General features: G+C 41.1%; 1 protein-coding gene across 2 annotated transcripts; it reads right to left on the reverse strand.

The window, feature by feature from the left end:
• Positions 1 to 534: 534 nt before the first annotated feature.
• On the reverse strand, positions 535 to 19,032 carry LOC142379985 (DENN domain-containing protein 3-like). Of its 2 annotated transcripts, XM_075465416.1 has the most exons (28): positions 18,910 to 19,032; positions 15,544 to 15,694; positions 13,895 to 14,084; positions 13,615 to 13,707; positions 12,666 to 12,781; positions 12,299 to 12,435; positions 11,939 to 12,050; positions 11,626 to 11,745; positions 11,434 to 11,532; positions 11,054 to 11,173; positions 10,726 to 10,841; positions 10,467 to 10,622; positions 10,281 to 10,377; positions 10,061 to 10,164; positions 9,604 to 9,791; positions 8,972 to 9,131; positions 8,654 to 8,849; positions 8,363 to 8,531; positions 6,376 to 6,635; positions 6,123 to 6,293; positions 5,496 to 5,625; positions 5,034 to 5,141; positions 3,954 to 4,093; positions 2,460 to 2,620; positions 2,184 to 2,320; positions 1,748 to 1,866; positions 1,321 to 1,458; positions 535 to 1,157 (listed from the first exon to the last, which is right to left on the reverse strand). In XM_075465416.1, the coding sequence occupies exons 2-28, from the start codon at positions 15,625 to 15,627 to the stop codon at positions 939 to 941; spliced, it is 3,840 nt and encodes a 1,279-aa protein (XP_075321531.1). In that variant the 5' UTR covers positions 15,628 to 15,694; positions 18,910 to 19,032; the 3' UTR covers positions 535 to 938. The 2 variants fall into 2 exon arrangements, with proteins under 2 accessions (XP_075321531.1, XP_075321532.1); XM_075465417.1 differs by lacking the exon at positions 18,910 to 19,032 and having other exon boundaries at positions 15,544 to 15,925.
• Between the last annotated feature and the right edge of the window lie 687 nt (positions 19,033 to 19,719).

Here is a 19,719-nt window from a genome sequence, read left to right on the forward strand (position 1 = left end):
AACATCATCCTGCTCAAAAGTTAGTGAAAAAAAAAAAGTCTGTTGAATGTAAAGTAATTTTTAATTAAAATGCCCACTAGATAATTGTGCAGACTTTATAAACATGTTCAGAGATTAATGTGGTTTAATAACAACAATACTGTGTAGCAACCAAGCAAGACATTAAAACCAGGTTTTCCATATTTCAAGGACTTTCATTTAAACACATTCGCTCACAATAATTGAACTTTTTGGAGGATTTGGAGGGATGACAAGATGTGTAAGGTAGATATACACATAAACAGGAACTATCACATGTAAGATGAATTGCACTTAGAGCTGAACATAGAACATTTTGCTGTTTCAAAACAGTGTATTTATCGGTCATTTTAACAAAGTCTCCATATTCACTTACAGACATATCTACTCGAAGGCTAAAAGGAGAAGCCCGTTTCGCCATGCTCACTGCAGACGGATCTTTGAAACCGAGGACAAAGCGAGTCAGGAAGGCTGCGTATAAACTTAAAAAACTTTCACACAAATTGCACATGAAAATATGAGAAAACGTCATTTATTATTAATGTTTGATGACAAAAAGATTGGCAGTTTACATTAGAATATCTTTTACTGCCGTGGTAACAGTAATTTTTAATACATACAGAAATATAGGCACAGATTTCACCTTTTTACACATTGTGCATTCCTAAAGGTTTGGCTTGTCACTGAAAATTTCAACTATCACTCCAATATTACCACAAACAAAAGAGAGACTTATTTACCTCCGTCCATCTTTGTTTAAATCTATCACAGATTTTCCTGTTTCAACCACCTAAAGAGAAAACACGAGTCACGTCTTGCTTCTGTGTTAAAATGCTTTTTTTCCCTCCACCCGCTGAGGCTTTCCCTCTCTTCTCTTATGCCCACCTTTTTATCTTTCTACTGCTCTCTCTTCCTGTTCTCTACTCAACTTTCCAGATGGCGATTTTGCCATCACGTTGCGCCGAGCCACTCAGGACATAGCGATCCTCTGCAGAGCAGAGTGTCTGGACGCTGTCAGAATGGGCCTGTAGCTCCTTTGCCACCACGAGACTCTCTGGGTCCACCACCAAAACCTGGCTCCTCAGCTGACCGTCACACTGACCTCCGACGCCGCTACGTCCCCGGCAGCCCACCCAGATCTGAGAAGATGAGAGGTAGCGGAGGACAAGTGATTACAGTGGAGATGATTTTTTTTGTGTAGATTATTTAGCTATGAAGTAAATGTGCTGCGGCCTCCCAAAACCATCATGCGAATGATACAACTAAGAATTAGGCTTTCGCCTGAAATTTGTCAAAGCTCACCTGGTTTTTGACTTGAATCATACAGGTGACTCCTGAACTGCCCGGCAGGGGGATTCTTTTGAATGGATGTTTGTGGTTGTTAATGTGCCAGAGACACAGTTCTACAGAGTCTGAACAGCCCGTCCACAGCTGCCCTCGCTGAAACATACAGTCCTGATAGTTAAAATCTGCAGGCATACTTTTAGGAGATGAAAAAGTATTTAAATCCAGAAAAACACTACGACACAGTTCTGTCTTATTTGGGAAATATTGTCAGTAAATACTTGAAAGTCTCAGCTTCAGTGGTTCCACTGACGACTTCTTAACAGCTACAGCCATCTACTGTGACCGTGTAGATGCCAGACTGACTTACTTCTCAATCCATTTCCTGTCAAAACCCACCCGTTTTCTAACTAACTGACATAATTGCGGTGGATTGCAAAGTCACCTCTGGGATGACGACAAAACAGCTGAAGCCACTGGCAATGTTCCGCATGTCATCGGGAAGCGTTATCCTCCTTTGTGGCATACCGCTCTTTTTCAGTTCCACAATACCGTCATCGCAGCCTGCACATACACAGAGACTCCTGTTAGGAAAGCTTTTTGGGGGCCAAATGCATTTGGAAGAAATACGTCGACATTGTCGGTCCTTTATAGATTTCAAATGACCATGTGCTCGACACAATTTCATCCCAGTGACTAAAGCTGGAATGAAAAAAGCTGGAATGAAAAAAAAAAAACGAATTGAAAGAAGCGAAATCGCAGTCAGATAAGAAGCTGCAAAAAATATCATAATAAAATAGGATTAAAAATATACATAATAAAAGGCTGTCGGATACTGAGTGTTAGTGTAATCAGAAATCAAAAAGTAAAAGTGTACTCACAGCACCACAAGGTGCCATCATGGATCTGTATGGAGGAGAGACGGTCACAGGTGAGGTGCAACTGCTTCTTCACTTTAAGAGTTGACGAGTCCCATTGCAGGATCGTCCCATCACAGCTGCAGGAGTATGTGTGCTGACTGGGACACAAAGAGGAGATGGATTTAATTTTTTTTTTTTTTTTAAGTGCTGCATGAGGTTCATTTATAAATTTACACTCGCCTTTACAAGACTGCTGTAAACTGTGTAATTGTTAACAGGAGATGATCGTATCCACACCTGCTGTGTTGATCCTTGGTATCCGCTGTGAAGCCGGTCACCTCCTGTCTGTGCTCAGTCAGCTGTTTGTTGCACAACATGCTGTGAGTGTCGATGATGTAGATGACGGAGTCCTGAGAACCAATCCACACCTGCTCCTGGACCAGTCCCATCATGCAGGTCTACAAAGATAAGGAGGCCACGGCTCAGATTCACCACCCTGAGAAAATTGTACTCAAGCCGACACAAAAACGTGGGAATCATCGGTTTCGTGTATTCATACAATGCATCTCCGTGATTACACTGTATGATATTTGTCTCTTAAAAAAGACTTTCAGATCATGAAGTTCTGACAAATATGTGCAGTGATGAAACACACAAATGTGAACAATTTGTGAAATATTAGTTTAAAAAAGACAAACGAATTCAATTAAAAAAAAGTATTCACGTGTAGAAACAGAGCAAACACGCAACTTTCAGCCATCAGCGATGGCTTCAAACATTAAGTGGTAGATTTTTTATTTTTCTTGATGAAAGCTGAAAAATGTGTCTCCAGGGAAATGTTAAATATCCTACAGTCACATGCACTGATCAGCCATAACATTATGACCATCTGCATAATATCATTTAGGTTCCCCTCATGTTGCCAGAAGAGCTCTGACCAATCAGGGTGAGGACAAAGATCATCTGAGGGTGCCCCAGAATGTTTACAATAGATCCTTTGGGGCTTTGTGGGTTGCGAGTTGGGGTCTTTTTTGGACTGGGCTTATTTCCCACAACTGCCTCTAGATCCGCATCTGGTGAGTTCGCAGGGCGGATGAAGACCTCAGACTCTAGTCGTGTTCTTTGAGCCCTTACTAAGAAGTTTTTCCAGGGCCCACTGCTCCCCACTGGTCAGGGGGGCTACTATGGTAGGGAGGTCCTGCTGCCATATAAGGGAATACTGCTGGTAGTAAGTGTCAAAATAACATCCATGTGAATGCACGGATGTGGGTTTTCCATGCAGAACTTTGCACTGTTTACAAGATGATCTGTTCGACTCACTTTACCTCTCAGCAGTTTTAATATTCTGGCTGATCGGAGTACACGGGAGCTATATGTTTTTAACCATAAACAGTTTATAAAGGTTCATGAAGGAGAGCATAGCTGATTTAATAAATGCTCTAATATAGTGGAGCTGGTTTCATGATAGATACAAATAATGTCCTCTATATGTTGTCTTTTTTTTTTTTTTTTTTCAAACACTGTGTTTACTCATCAAAACATAGGAAATAAATTACCCGCAGTGCCATATGACTGGAAGTTATTCTACACCTAATAACATGCCTGAATTTCCTTGGAATTAAGTCAAATCAGAGAACACTGGCAGAAGTCAGATTTCTTGGAGACATGTCTCCATTTTGTCCATTGAAGGCACGATTTCCCACTACGGAGGTACACTGAATGCAGCTTTAAACACACACAACATTTTCCACATTTCCCCAAGCTATACATACAGATGTTTGATGCTCTCACCACTTGCAACTCTCCGACCTGAATGCAGTCATGCAGCATAGACCAGCTGGCTGCATCAAATACAACCACTTTACCTCCACTGAGGGCCACCCATAGCTTTGGGTTCATCTCGCTCTGCGAGTCGTTGCAGGTCAGCTGACCTGGAATAAGAGAAAAACAGGTGAAGTTTGAGAGAAGTGGAGAGAAAGTGGTGAAGATCCTTCCTCTCTCCAGACTCAATTTTTTTTTGACAGGCTGAAACCAGGACCTCCAATTGTTCCATGTCAGCATTCAGCTTCTTTTAAAGTTCTGCATTGTTGAAGCAGGGATAGCAAAGTGTTTGGAGGCCATCTTGTACCCATTAGAAGTGGTAATACTTTGGTGTGGATCTCACAGCTTATTGTTGACACCATCATATAAAGTTATCACAGCAGAGTCTGATATCCAATTCATCACAGAGTTGTTAAATCTAATTATTTCCAAAATAATTTGAAGGGCCTCGATAAGAGCGTCCCCTCAACCTATACAGTAATTATGTCTTTTAAATTGTAATTGTTTCGTCATTTAGGGTTGCGTACCAAACTTGAGAGGCAACAGATGTTGCGGATATTCGCGGATGCCAACGACAGTGACCAAAACTGTTAAGTGTGCAGAGTGCTTTTCAAAACTGGGTTTTCAAGAAGTCCATACGGCAAATTATCACCGTTTAACCGCGGGTGTCATGTGACTTTCACAATCAATGTACAGCTTTACTGTTTAATATACAGAGACAATAAAGTGAGGCACATGAGAATGTCTCATCAGATAAGTCAGTGTGTGAAAACCGATTCAAGTGAATCCATCTGTGAAGTTCCGAGCTGTAAATGCCAGTTAATATAAAGGAAAAGAAGTAGAAAATACTCAGCACGTGTGGTTCTAAAGACAATAAGACGATGTGTGGGTTTATTCTGTATTTCTGCTCATTTACCGTCATGTTCAATATCTGAAAGACTTCTCCAGTCTGACTAATCATGTCCACGCAAATGGCTCAATGTCCACATGTTAAAATATTTTCTCAGCAAATAGAAACGCAACAAAAAGTAATCTGGTTCCATCAGATACCTGGAGTGTACAGCAGCACATGTACAGTCTGAGGCTCCGCCAGGTCCAATGATGGGTTGATCTTGTGCTTTAGGGTCTCTGAGGTAGTTTTAGGCACCATCATAGGCACTGGTCAGAGACAAATATAATGAATTAATCCTTTTTAAAAGGAGAATGTAGAGCGGTGTCATAAGAGACATTAAGAAAATCAATCAGGAGTTACTCTGGTAAACAACATAATCATTTTAACAAACACTTTGGGTTTACACACGCTTCTCTTTGACAATTTTCTACATTATTTGGCTATTATTTGGCTAATAAAAAAAATAAAATACTGTCAGATTAATCTCCATAATAGAACCAACCACTACTGAAATTTGCAGCCTATTTCCAAAGGTTCATGTAAATTTAGTTTTTATTTTATATAGGCACCATGATGCCAATAAACAGCAGAGGAAGCAGAGAAAAACCGCCATGAGAGACCTTCATGCTTGATCTTATCAAAGTAAACCAGCTTTGTGGCAGCAGAGATGGACCTCTGAGTCTGCAGGCAGCCCACTACAGCATCCATTAACAAGACGTTGGTCAGAGCCTGAGTCATGTACTGAGGGTCCTGGAAGAGACAAAAAGTCAATTAAATGGCAAAAAAATGTGAGCGCACATGGGTGAACCACGAAGTTGGATCAATAAATTGCTGAGGTAAGTTTAGCCTACAGCCAGAGTTTGCCGTCTTTGAATCGAATTAGACCGCAGTTGAACTTATACTGAATATAATTCTTTCTCCGGAGGAGGTCATGTACACAGTTTCGGGTCCAACTTTTATGATCCAACTAATATACCAACTATATTTGCTAAATCATTACAGAATAGAAGTGATGGTGTGGTCAAATTTACATAAGGCTTTTTCTGCTGAAAAACTAAATGTCAACACTTGACAATTTAAACACTGAACAGGTCACTGTTAAATATTATATAAGCAAACAAATTCCAAGTGTGCCACTTGAGCGGCTTATGTTTAAAAAAAAAAAAAAAAAAACATTTTTCCATTCCAGCATCTTCCCAGCCAGGTCATTAAAAATGTGCCAATAACCTATGTTGACAGTGCTGTACCTTGTGTTGGTCTGCCATCTTACGCCCAGCCCACATCTCTTTGACCACGAGGTTCCACAGTTCAGTCTCCGTCTTCAGGTTGGCCTCAAACACCTCAGGCCTGCTGGAGGTTTGGATACGAAGAGAGGGAATACGAACGAGTAGAAAAGGAGCCGAGCCAATCTTCACATTCTGCAGTGAGATGGGGGAGGGACTTATTCAAAAAGTGGTCCAGGAAGCACAAAAGTGAGAGATGGGATAAACAACACTTGACCTGTATGTCTCTGAACTTTGTGATTTCCAGGAAGCCCGGCTGTCCCTCAGTCAGCAAAAACAGACGTTTCTGTGTCATGGCGATTTTACCGACACCGTGGGAAGTCTTGACACAGGACGACAACTTGTAGACACATTCGCTATTGTCAAGGTGGTTGATGACCTCAGAGGGCAGGTTGACATCTTGTGCTTCAGCCTCCGTCTCCTTCCAGACGGTGTAGAAAACTCTGAAGAGGTCGGGCTCTACCTGCTTTGGCTGGCCTGGGACAAAGGGGAAGGAATGTTTGTATGTGGGTCGAAGTTCAAGATTAAGATTACTTTATTGTCATGTAGTCACAGGAAATTACTCCTCCGCATTTGACCCATCCAGGTTGGCTCCTGTTGAACACACACTCGCACATGCACAGGGTCACACACTCATGGAGACAGATGCCATACACTGGTGCTGCCAAGCCCGGGGAGCACAGGGGTACGGTTGCTCAAGGACAACTCGGCAGTGGCAAGGAGGTGGACTTCCACTTCCTCCAGCTGTGAGCACTGAGCCACGGCCGCCGTTTGTATGCTTCGCCTCCTGCAGGAACAGCGGGTGGTGTCCTTTTCTCCGTTAAGCAGTTCCAGTTCATCTCTCATTCGATTTCTGAGTTTTTCCATTGAGTAAAAGCCACAAAACTGTCTTTGCAACATTGTGATGCGACAGTGAAGTTGACCTTTAACCTTTTGAAAATGAAATGTTATTACTGAATCATTGTTTCGAATAAGGCAATGTTTTTTTTGTATTTTGAACATTTGGAAACGTACGGTAGCAACGTCAACACTTTTTTTCCTCTTTGGGTATTGCTGTGAAATTTGTGCCAAATTTGAACGAATTCTCTCAACGCATTCCTGGGATATCACGGTCACAAGTGTGAGATCGGAGTAAAAGGACTGACAAACAGCAAAGGCAGACGCCAGCATGAGGGCAAGCACACAAAAAAAAATGATAACACTGTCCAAGAGCTCGTTTAGTTCCGCATTCAGTCTGAGAATACCGTCACACTTGGCGTCTTTTCTCTTCCATCCAGCCACGCATGATTGCCTTTCACATCAGATAAGAACCAAAGAAAGAATGAAGGAAAAAAACAAAACAACTTTCTTCTAAAAATAGTTCAAAGAATGGGCTTACGATTACAACTGTAAAGGTCTAAATTCATTTCATGACCTTTAACACATAACACGCTTGTTTTTGCTCGTGTTTTCCCTCGATTTACACTGGGATTTCCAAGCAAGCTCATTCTGCTTTGACAAACTGCACTAATTACCCTTCCAACTGTTAATCTATGACGCTTTCCCTCTCAAAGATCCCTACTGTGCTGCATCTTATAGCTGATGAAGAAGCTGGCTGATCAACACACCACAAAGAAGATAAAGTCAGTATACTTTGATGATCCAAACATAAAGCAAATTACTAGTGAAACTGATTTATTTTTCACACTCTGGCGCATTTTGAGTGACTGCAAGTTTAATCTTTACTCTCCGTCAAGCCGTTTTAGTTTCTGATAAATAGTTTCTGCTTATTTTCATTCGTATGAGTGAAAAAAAAAGGGGGTTTGAAAAAGACTTTTCTCTTACAGAGTGTAAAAACAGATCATCTGACAGTTGCTTCAATCCAACTACAGCTGTAACCGATTCAAAATTCTATCATGCAACGCTGTTGGAGAAAATAATCACTGTGCAGTCACCTCTGTGTCCAACACGTCAGCTCAGAGTGAATCGAATAAAACGTCTGGGAAAAGGTCTAGAAAATGTAACAATGACTAATTGCAGATTTTGATGCAGAACCTGAACCATCACCACTTTCCCTTGGATTGCATTGCTGGCCACACAGTTTGAGAGGAAACTATGGATTACAATTTGATTTAAAAAAAAAAAAAAAACATAATTATAGGAATACAATAAAAATCAGAACAAATCTCTAAATTGTACGTCTGAACCTTTCTGTCTTCTCTTACCCTCAGTGAGAGCATCAAATAAACGGTGTATAGTCGCCACCTCTTTGACAATTCCGCACTCCTGAACACAGCGTACAAACTGATCCTGATGCAGATGATTTCGAGGAAGTTCAAACTTCTTGATGTGATCATCAGTCTGGATGAGCGATTTCTCATTATCCGTCTTTATCTAATGAAGAAAAAAAAACGAAATCAGTACGATAATACGGCTTTATCACTAACACGAGTGGAGCTCCACAGCATCAAACAGGTGTCCAACCACAAGAACAGTAAAGGTGAAGGCTGAAGGACCTTGAAGATGAGTCTCTTGAGTTCAGGTCGTCTGTGGGCCTGCTGCCTCTCGTCTCTGTGGAGCGAGTCCACCAGCCACGTGACCAAGTGTGTAGGGAATATGGCGGTGTCGGTCTTGTAGAGATTCTGGAAATCACTCAGAGCGTCAAGTCGCCTTGAACACAACGTGTTGATGAAACCTCGCAAGTAGTAAAATCTACATACGGTAAATGAGTTTTGGATTAGAACATACACTTTAAAAATGAGAAGTTCTTTCTAAAAAGGTGGAAGAAGAGCTTAAGAAATAGTAAAAAAAAAAAGAAACAAAAAAAACATTACCTGGCCAGTAGGGTAGAATTCTCATTTTGGACGGTGAAAATAGATTTTCCAAGCAGCTGGATGAGCTCGGTGTAATAACTTTGTACAGAGTGGAAAGACAGAGACACTGGGAAGTCGGGGAGTTTAAACACCTTTACAGGCTTCGGAGGTATTTTCAGAGCTGGACGGGAGAGATGAGAGGAGGTAAGGAGAAATGGAAGAGAAAAAGAGTTTTATTTTCACTGGCCTCTTTTTTTCAAGTTCTGACCATGTGTGCCTCTGTACAGTGAATGTTTTAGAATGTTCCCAATTAGAATTTAGCATAAATATGTTTTGCAACATAGTCAGATTTTGCTAAAAGTTGACAGAACCCAGTGAAACAAAGGACACGGTAACAGAAGGGCTGGCCAAGTATTAATTGAGAAAATGATCCAGCCATTTCTTTGACTGGCAAAAGTTTGTGAAACCTTTACATTCGCAGTTCATTTGAGGTGAAATTTGAGTCAGGTGTATTCAACCAGTAAGGTCTCACTAAACACTGAAAGCAAAGGTTTCACATCATTTTGCACAAACAGATATGTAATAATAAATAAATGATAAAGTACATCAGCTTTGTTTCATTTGGTGAGAACTTTCAAAGATTTAGGGCTCACCCGAGTCAGACATCATGATCCTGGTAAGCAGCGAGTTTCTTTGGAAGCTGATGGTTTGTCCATCCCCCAAATTAGGGAGACTCATCCCCAGTCTCTTATTCAGCCTGTTTTCAGTGGTGGAGCTCTTTTTCCGGGCTTGAATCTCCTGCATGGTGGGTCTGCGTGGTACCTCGACCATAGCCTTCAATCTGCAGGGCCCCAAAGAAAGACAGTGCTAGACACCGAAGACTTCAAAAGCTTGTGCTACTACTGTGTGTCCACATGTGATGAGGTATGAGATCCCACTACAAATGCTCCTTTCTGAATCTTCCAGCAGTTTCCTGCCAACGATATACATCTTTAGAAGCTGTGGTGGTCTTTTTCTAATTATACCATGAGGGGATTAGAAGACCATGTGGTCAATGTCAATAATACCACCAGCTACTGTGAGGCTTACTAAATTGACTCAGTAACATACTTGTGCATCTCAGAACGAGTGCTGAGTTCCATTCGCGCAAAGTTATCCATTTTCTTGTTGAGGCGTTCCCTGAGGAAGGAGTGGAAGATGTGTGTGTCCAAGACCTGCAACACAGCCATGTTCATCTCTTTTGATAAGCCAGCCCAACAATCCACATTTGCTAGCTTATTTGTCTTCTACTCAAGCTAACAACCACTTGTAGGACCGAGTTAGTGTTTACCTTCTTGTAAAAAAGTTGGTCAGCTGGCTCTCTGGATTTTAGGAACTCTTCACTGTGAAACACTCGATGTTCATAATTCAGATGACTGCTAACATCCCTGTTAAAGACAAATACACATGTACTGAACCCCAACACAATACGTCGACGTATGCGAGCCATCCTATTTTATCTTAGCGCCCACAGAACCTGAATATGTTGACAATCAGCTCCAGTGCGATCCTCTGGAGGTCGTGATTGAGACTGTATTGCCACGCTCTTCTCTGTGCGCGATGCTCGTTGATGTCAGTGGAGCTTGCACTGTGGCACTGATGCAAGTCGAAATGTACCTGCAGTGACTGACACCTGCAAAAATAAAGACTAAAATATAGACTAAAAGCGTGTATGTATCTGCCAGGTTTTAATGTGCCACCGTTTAAAATTCTTGGCGTTACAGGAAGTACTGCACCTCTGTGTGAAGCAGTCTGCGGCAGCTGGAGGAATATCAGGCAGGTCAAGAGTATCGGAAGAAGAAGTGGAAACGCTTCCATCATCAATATTAACTAAGATTAAATCATCAGTTTCCTGGATAAAAGAGCAACAGAAATTAAAAGGTTCAATTAAAAAACGAGAACAAAAATTTAGAAATCCAATCAAAACTGCATTATTCTAGTTGAACTTGAAGTAAGATGGCTTCTTAGCTTTATCTTTTCAAAGATTAAAGAATGTCAAAGGAAGAAAAAAAAAAAGGGTAACACTTGCACTGAGTAGTTTAATGTGGGGGATTCCAAACTTACAGCAGCAACCTCAGCAAAATGGCTAAGGTGGCATCCCATGAGAAAGGCGGTCGGGGCCATAAGAAAGTCCAGCATGCCTCTGGCCAGGACAGGAACATAAGGATGCTGCCATGACAGAGGCTGGAAGAAAAGATCAGGCAGGTATGGAAAGATATTTCAACAGACCGAAAAATGAAAGGATGGCTGTCGAAATGAGGGATTATGGATGATTCAGTACCATTAAATGAATTTATACACATTACAAATAGGGAAATATGCCGAGAGACAAATCCGTAATAATTCAGTCATTATTATTCAGTTATGATTAATTCAACACAAATCAGGACAAAATACAACGCTGTTGGGAACTTTTCACATCTGCATATAGATTTTGAACCGACCTGCAGAAAAATCAACAAGCTCTCTGCCATCAGAGTGAGTCTGGCCCAATCGGCCGAAAACAACACCACCCGCTGTTCCTGCAGGAGACAAGACAGCACCTACAAACACGGGGGACAGAGAGAGGAAGAGACATGACAGTTACTAGAAGACTATTCTTGTCAGACTACAAACAGACACTGTGTGTGTAATACCTGCATGAGCTGCTGTGGCCTGAAGCAAAGCAGAGACAGGTGGAGGTCTAAATCTATAACTCGGTGGTCTTTGTCCTCACTGGAGGGTAATGCGATGGTCAGAGGACGCAATGTAAACATCTGGGAAACACAAAAAAAAAAAACAGGGTTACCGGTTGAATTAGTGGAAATGAATGTGCCGCACTGTGCTGACAACATAATCTAACACAAAGTGACTCTTCTGCCTCCTTTGTGTAATAATATCGTCTGGAAAAAGTCTATAGAAATATTTGATGACAATTTTACTCTTACACACACACACACACACACACACCAAATGTAGCTGTCCAGGGGGCGGAATTGGCACGAGCGTAAGCTTGGTTGCAAATTCCCTCACTCTATCTTCCATGTCCGATAACCGACAAGTTCTCAGCTGGATCAAAAGACTAGCACATACGAAGAAAAGCGGAGTTACAGCAAAATATACAAGGGAACCATGTGCACGCAACAAAGCTAACAGAAAATGTATTCTTAAAATCGTGAATTGCTCAGTTAAGTTTTAGAAATATTGCGGGCATTACAACAACACCTTTAGCTTGTCCACAAATGCACTCCTAACATAGAAACATGGCAGGCAAAACCACTTCAATTTAAGCCAATGGAACATTCTTTGGTTTATTGCGCTGTTTCTCACCATGACAGGCAGTCTTTGAGTGCAGTGAAGTAAGGATACTTGGATATGATACAGAAACTGTAGGCAGAGAAAAGCTTAGAAAACCTAGAGGATCCAGCTCCATTCTGATACTTTGATTCTGAGACGGATGTCCCTTCCTGTGAAAACAGACAATCCAACAGTGACTTGCTTTCACTTTAGGCCTCAGTTAGAAGATTACAGCTTAGGTTATAGTAAGGCTTATTCTTGGCACATGCCTACAGGTTACATTTTAACCACTGTATTTAAAATGTCTTCCCATTTAGCCTGACGGCATTATGGCCTATAGAGCTGCCTGGCATAATCATAGAAAGTTCAACTGCTAAGTATTATGTATAGAAGTGTGTACCATTACTGGGCGGTAATACTGCATGACAACGCCATGGGTCTTGTTGCCAAAGACATCAGTGAAAACCAGGAAATGGAATTGCTCACTTTTCTGTTCACTAGTCACTTGCAGGCCACCTGGTTAGAAAAACAAAAAACAAAATCTTACGAGCAGTCGAGCAGGCCATGGTCACCATGGTAACTTGACCCGCTGTGGTTAAATGATGCACTTTGTTTGATAAACCTCCGAAAGGGGTGCAGAGGCCTACAATCATCCTCAGTTCCTATGGTGTGGACAGAAAAAAAAGAGGAAATACTTCCTCCAGCACTTACAGGAACTATGAAAAAGTCCCTGCTGTCTGAAAGCACCCACTGACCTTAATGGCAGGAGAAAAAAAAAAAAAAAAAAAAAAAAAGAGGAAGAAGATGATGAAGATGTATACGAAAAGAAGAAACAAAACAGGTGCTTGTGCAATTTCACTGCCTGGCTTGATCCTTATTACAATTCATCTTTTGTTTGATGTATGTTTAAACACGAGTATGTTCACTTTTCAAAGGTAAATGTTCCAATTAATGTGGAGACTCAGGAGTTGGTCATAATCGGTTTTACTGATGATCTTCCTCAGCAATCAACCTGTACTAATTTGCAGAAATGCTAAATTCAAAAGAAAACACTTTGTGATCTTATTACAAAAAGTGCAACGTGTTGCAGAGATTAATTGGCCTTTATCAAATGCATTACTCAGAGATATAGAAAGCGGCTGTTTCAAGCAATATTCATGTCATATGAACACGCTGCCCTGAATCATGTTCTCATTTAGCATCTTACAGCTCTACCGCTAAGTGTTTCTGCCAGTTTAAACACTGAATGTTTTATCCACATCACAGATGCTCTTATATATTTCCTGTGAAAGATAGTTCCTCCGGCTTATGTTTCCATCTTTGTGTGTATGTCAATGAAAATCTGTTACCAGGGAAACAAAGCTGAGGCAAAGCCATGAGGTCAATGTCTTTCGGTACACTGATATCTTCACCGCCTCCTTTTCGCTCTGGGACATCTCCACCTGCAAAAATAAGAGTGGCTAAAATAAAATGAGGCAAAAAATTACATAACAGCGATGGGATGGATAAAGTTAAGAAATCTTTAGAAATGCAGCATGCTTGAGGCTCTGCAAATGGTTTGTTCTTGACAAGAAACTGGGAGCCTTGATGCACCTGGTGTTGCTGCGTATTGGTCTACATTTACCAGACCTGGATTTTGTGTTGCTGCAGCTGGAGGAGGCTGTTCCCTCTTTTTTCGGAGAAAGGAGCGCCGTCGCTTCCCACGTGACTTCAGCACTTCGCCGTCACCCTGCGGTCTGCTGAAAAAGGGAGGTGCCAGTACGTGAAGAACCTCCGGCTCCAACAGGATAGGATCTGGAGTTCCACTATCATTTAGGGTCTGAGCGGGGGAACAGGAAGCAAAAGCTTACTTCAGAAGTCTCTTCAGTGTATCCAAAATATACATTCCAGAGATCATACTTATTGCCCTGTGGCTCACTGAATGGAAGAAAGAATGCAAACTTTGAAAGCTGAATTAAAGCTGAAGCATCGTTGTTTATCCATTTCTTAATGGAAGCCAAGAGAGGCCACTCCTGCTTTAAATATCATCATTTCAACTTCACAACAACTCATTTTGTAGAGATAACAGCTTGAATATCTCATCATCTCAAAATAACAAGGCTCAGATTGTCAAGATAACGGGTTATTAGCTTATGTTAGTTTGAACTATCAAAGTTTGTCACCGCAAACGCCGGGATTGCTTGAAGCGCAGCTACTGGCCGATGTGGAGTGGATTTCGGTAAACTCTTATCTATGCCCACACACACAACTCTCTGTGCTCGAGAGCAGACTAAACTCTAGTGCAACGAATGGAATTACACAGACATGCCATGACTTAATATTACAGATCCTCCCTAACCGAGACGACAGCAATAATGAACAATAAAAAGTTGGTGTATCGACATTTTCAAGCTCACCATTAAGCAACCTGCGATCAGAAGAAACCAAAGCTTGTTTTCACAGCCACATTAGAAAACAAAAAGGTTGTTTTTCCCAGAAATCAACAATTATCTTGTTAATTGTACAAAGACGACCTTTGTTATCCCAAGACAACGGCATTAAAATAAATAGTTGAAGGAAGACTACTCTTGGTTTCTGTCATTTCTTCCTTTTAAAAATAAATAAATAAATAATTTATTTATTAGATTTCTTTCCAAAAATAAAGCTGGTCTACATTAAGCCCTTTTCACATAAACAATTAGAAAGCAAGAACAAAAAAACAAAACACTAACACATGCCAACATCTTGCTTTTGAGTGCAATGGGACATTGCGTTTGATCGGCATTCAGTCTTGCATCAAATGATTCTGTAATAGTCACGAGTATTTCTAATCTCCGGCACCGGTCGGCATTGATGGAAACAACAACTGGGTGTACATGTTGATTTTCACTAAAACTGCTTCACTCATGGCTGCTGGAGTGGGCGTGGCTCTACTCAGCCAGCTGTGACTATCAGAGGCTGTGTATATGTTGTAATGTCATCTCTTCATGCCGCCATAATTTATAACCTGGAAAGCATTTAGGGTACCTCCGGCAAGGGGGAAAGGATTTAACAATTACCAACTTACCCTGTACTTCCCTACACCCATTAGCTGTAATGTTATATCCTCATATGTAAGTTGCATTGCATAAAAGCGAAATTAAAGTTAATTAAACTTTAACTAGCAAAACCAAACTCGATTCCATGACAAAAAAAAAAAACTGGACATGACTGTGGGACTGCAAACACATGTGATTTAACCTAAAATGACAGCGTTATTTTGCAGTTTAAAGGATGCCTCAGGATTTGGAGGCAGTCACCTGGTAGACTTCCAGAAGTTTGTCACTGGGTGCTCCCACCACCACACAGACTTCGAGGAGAGAAGGCGGCAGATAGTCCGTCATCACTGAACGAAGTCCGGGAGCCGGTCACAGGACTGAGCGGACTGGGATGTGCTTCGATCGCAAACCACTTGAAACAACAGGGAAGAAAGAGTCAAATGAAATATAAAGAGGTAAAGAGACAAAATATGGTTAGTCAGGTTTTTTTTGTATTGAACTGTGCGCTAATGAAGCCAACTGTTTAAAGTGTCTCATTTCCATCCTTCGGTGTCAAATAAAGCCTGAACGCACGAATGAGTGGTTGTTCCAGCTCATTATCAGAGCTGCAGTTTTCAGTAACACCAACAGGGGAACAGCTGGTGTAATTTGTAAAAAAATGAAAAGAAAAAAAACAACAATTATTATTTCCCACAACAGAATTAATCCAGGAGGAAGGCTGCAAAAAATGATTTCTTGGCACATTAAAGCTACACAATATCTTCCCAGAACAAGAGCCTGACTTTAGCTGGATTTCCCTGGATCAGGATTTCACGGTGCAATTAGATTTTGTTCCACATTTGTTCAAACAACAGCTGCATACAATATAAAGTTATTCAAGATGTACTGCAGTGAACTTGTTTTTTTTTTGCACACGTCTCCATGGCTGACTTTCATCTCTACTCACCATGGCTGAAGCTCATAACCATAGAATGTATGTGGCATTTGAATGCAGCAACCGGGCTTGGGTCACAGTAGTAGTCACATAGTGAGGAAGTGCCTTAAAGTGCACCACTACTGACATTTGAGAGGGACTGGCCCCAAAACACATTTGGCACTAGTACACCAACACGCAAAAAGTGTCAACTTCACTCATTAAATATGGTCTCATCTCAAATTAGTTTCCAAAGCCACCTTCCTATCCAAGTACGGTCACTTTTATCTTCAAAACAGCCAAGATGCTAATGGCAAAATGTCAAACAAGTAGGTTCAACAAAAGCAGGAACACAAACTAATAAGCCGCATCATGGTGGCAACACCCATTTTTTTGTATACAACCTATGATTTTAACCAAAACAAATAAACAAACAAAAAAAAATGAATAGTTTGAAGAGATGAGCTCATCGTTAACGTTACAACTAACCCAGTTTTATTGTTTACAAAAAGAAGGCAGACGTCTCTATGGCTAATATTAGATTGCACAGGATTCTGCTGGACCTGCGTTGACTTTTTGTTGTGTCGAATGTTGATTTGTAGCAAGTTGAGCTGGGAGGGACCAACAACAACTGGTTTGATCACCAAAAAAGCTAAAACAGACAAAGAACAAAAAAAGCGAGGATATAAAGTCCAAGCATCAACTGCACTGGAAAATCCTCATTATGTTAAAACTTAAAAAGCAAATCTTTGTATATTTGGACTTCTGTCTTTTCCACAGCAGACCAAAGCTGCAGGACCAACAACAGCAAAAACACAACTAAGATTATCCAGCACTTTCTATTGTTGGACCTATTTGTGGGTGTTAGCATCACATTGCAAGGCGTGCGCTTGTGAAGCACCAACGAGCACCACGGTCAAGCAATTAGGGGATGTACAGCACATCATGTCTTTCCACTAACGTAATGTCTACATTTATCGACTTACATAGTGCGATATCGATCACTCCTCTAAATCAGGAACAAAACACATTGTTGCCATTTTTAGTTTGTGTCAATACCGTGAAATTTCCATATGAATGAGATGCATTAAGCTGCGTCGAGAAAATGTGAGCGTGAAATAGGATTACTAGTTTTTCTACATCCCACAAATTGGTTGCTGCATTCTCTTTCTCTCCATGTCCCGTTCCTCTTTCCTTACAGCTGACTCACTACAGTGAGGAGCAAATGATTTTTTAATCAAATTTTCCCAACGCTCTACACAGTCCGGTCTGTTCTTGGAAAATTGGGCTCATGTGGGCCGAAGAAGAGGAACGCATGCACAGAAAAGCACTGAGAAAATGACTTTGAAGTGGACTCACTCATGCACATGTTCCATAACATCCATACCAACTCTTAATAGACTTGCAACTAATGCACATGCCATTAAAGAAGAGAGAGAGAGAGGGAGGGGGCAGCTGCAAGAAACACTGTTAAGACTTCAAATCTTTCTCTGCTTTCAAGAGCTTCTTCTGAGGAACAGGCTTCAGAGCTCTTTGTGTTTTCACCATCTTATTTTGTGACTAGAAATTTCCATCCTTTAATTCACAGTCTTAGAAGCAACTGAAACAGCATAGCATTGTTCATGCGTTTGAAATTAAATGAAAGATCACGATCACACAATGCAATATCTCGTTATGAAATAAATGCCATATACGTCTGCACATTTCTGGTTCAAGGATGCGGGTTGGTGTTCCACATCAAACTATGACGGCTGTCTGTAACATCCCCTGATATTGTCCCATCGCGGCCGGTTGCATGAGTATTTTCTGTCTCTTGGTGGTGGGGCCCCCCCAAGTTGGAATTTTGTTCACTCTGGAGCAAATGTGCCTTTAAAAAGACAGGAAACTAGTGTGAAGGGAAAAAGGACAAACAAGACACAGGCAAAGCATTCATAGAAATGGAAGCAAATGAAAGGGGTAACTGTCTTTTCCAGATCAAGCTGGTGAAGAGAAGCAGAATCTAAAAGGAAAGAAAAAAAAAAGACAGGAGAAAAAGAAAAAAAAAAGCCATCTGATATCAATCAATTAGCTGTGAATCAAATGTACAATCCCAGCCCTGAGGTTTAGCGCCTAGCAACTGACACATGATGTCTCCTGGTTTACAAGAGCTTCTTTTGATCGCTCTCCATGTAGGCACAGAAAAATTGTGTGTGTTCAGTTGTGGCATTTTTCCAGTTTTGCGGAGTTGCTCGTCAGTAGCCATAGGCTACCACAAGCAAATGAACACGTTTACCTTTCACTTTCATCACTTAGTTCCACAGCTCCGTGTTGGTGATAAAATCTGAATCTCACATAAAGAGGAAATGCAAAACCTGGCTCCAGCTGATTTGTTACAGGTTAAAAATAGATCACTGGACACACAAGTTATTCTTTTAAACATCTTTACACCTCTACCTCTCTCTCTTGTATTCACAGTAACAGAAGATTGTCATTTCCACATAGTTATGATCCAAGATAACGTTGTTTTAATATCTAACATTTAACCACAGAGTATTTTGTCGGTGCGTGGAAGTCAGCGAAAACAGTTTAACTGTTGTGACACGTGACCGCGAGTCACACGCAGCACAGGTGAGGTGATGCTCCTCATCAGCGTCTGCCACAAACTCTAAACTCTCGTGAAGGATTAATTCAGCTTTCGTTGTAGGCTCGCTGTGCTCGTATTTCATGTCACTAACCTTCTCAGAGACCCTCCGCGCGGCTCCTTATCGCTTCTCATTCATAGCAGGAGAACCAGAGCTACACACACTCCCCAGCGACTCCGCCTGGCTGTGTCTCTTGAATGAGCTGCTCCGCACACAGTTCCCATATTCAGCTGCAGCCCGCTTCCTGTTTGTCCGCGCAACGTTCAAACATGCGCATTAATCACCAGGGAAGCACTGTGCAGAATAATTAGGAAACCTTTAAGCTTCGAATATAATAACTCGCATACTCGGGCTCTACTACGGAGCGAGGTGATTTAAAACCCATAAAACCAAAAAAAGGTTAAACGCTGATGTAATTCTCAAATGAAAGTAATGTGCACAGGTGAGCTTTAGCACCATGGGATTCCTCTAAAAAAAAAAAAAAAAAAGTTCTCGGAGCCACCGATGATTTGTCGTTTTTAAACATTACGTGAAGTCTGAAAGCTCCGATTTATCATCCAGGCTCGTGAATAACCCGTCTGTACGGTCGAGTAAACAACGACCGTACAGATTTTACAGAGCTACTAAGTGGACTGTACTAACTAATCCTGGCCTGAGGATGGAGACAGTTAACTAAGGATATACTCAGCTTCAGCTGGGCATATTGGTTTTTGTGGACTTATTTGCAAAAAAAACAAAAAAAACAGAGTATGTCATTGTTCATATTTTAGCATTCACTGAGTGAACTTAATTTGAAGAAGGGAGCTATTTTATGCTATTAAGGAATGGTTTAATTTGATTGAAGCCCTTGCATGATTAGATCATTTATCAATCATTTATTCCAATAATTATTATTAAGGACTC

This window comes from Odontesthes bonariensis, chromosome 5 (assembly GCF_027942865.1).
Source record: "Odontesthes bonariensis isolate fOdoBon6 chromosome 5, fOdoBon6.hap1, whole genome shotgun sequence".
Lineage (NCBI taxonomy): Eukaryota > Metazoa > Chordata > Actinopteri > Atheriniformes > Atherinopsidae > Odontesthes > Odontesthes bonariensis.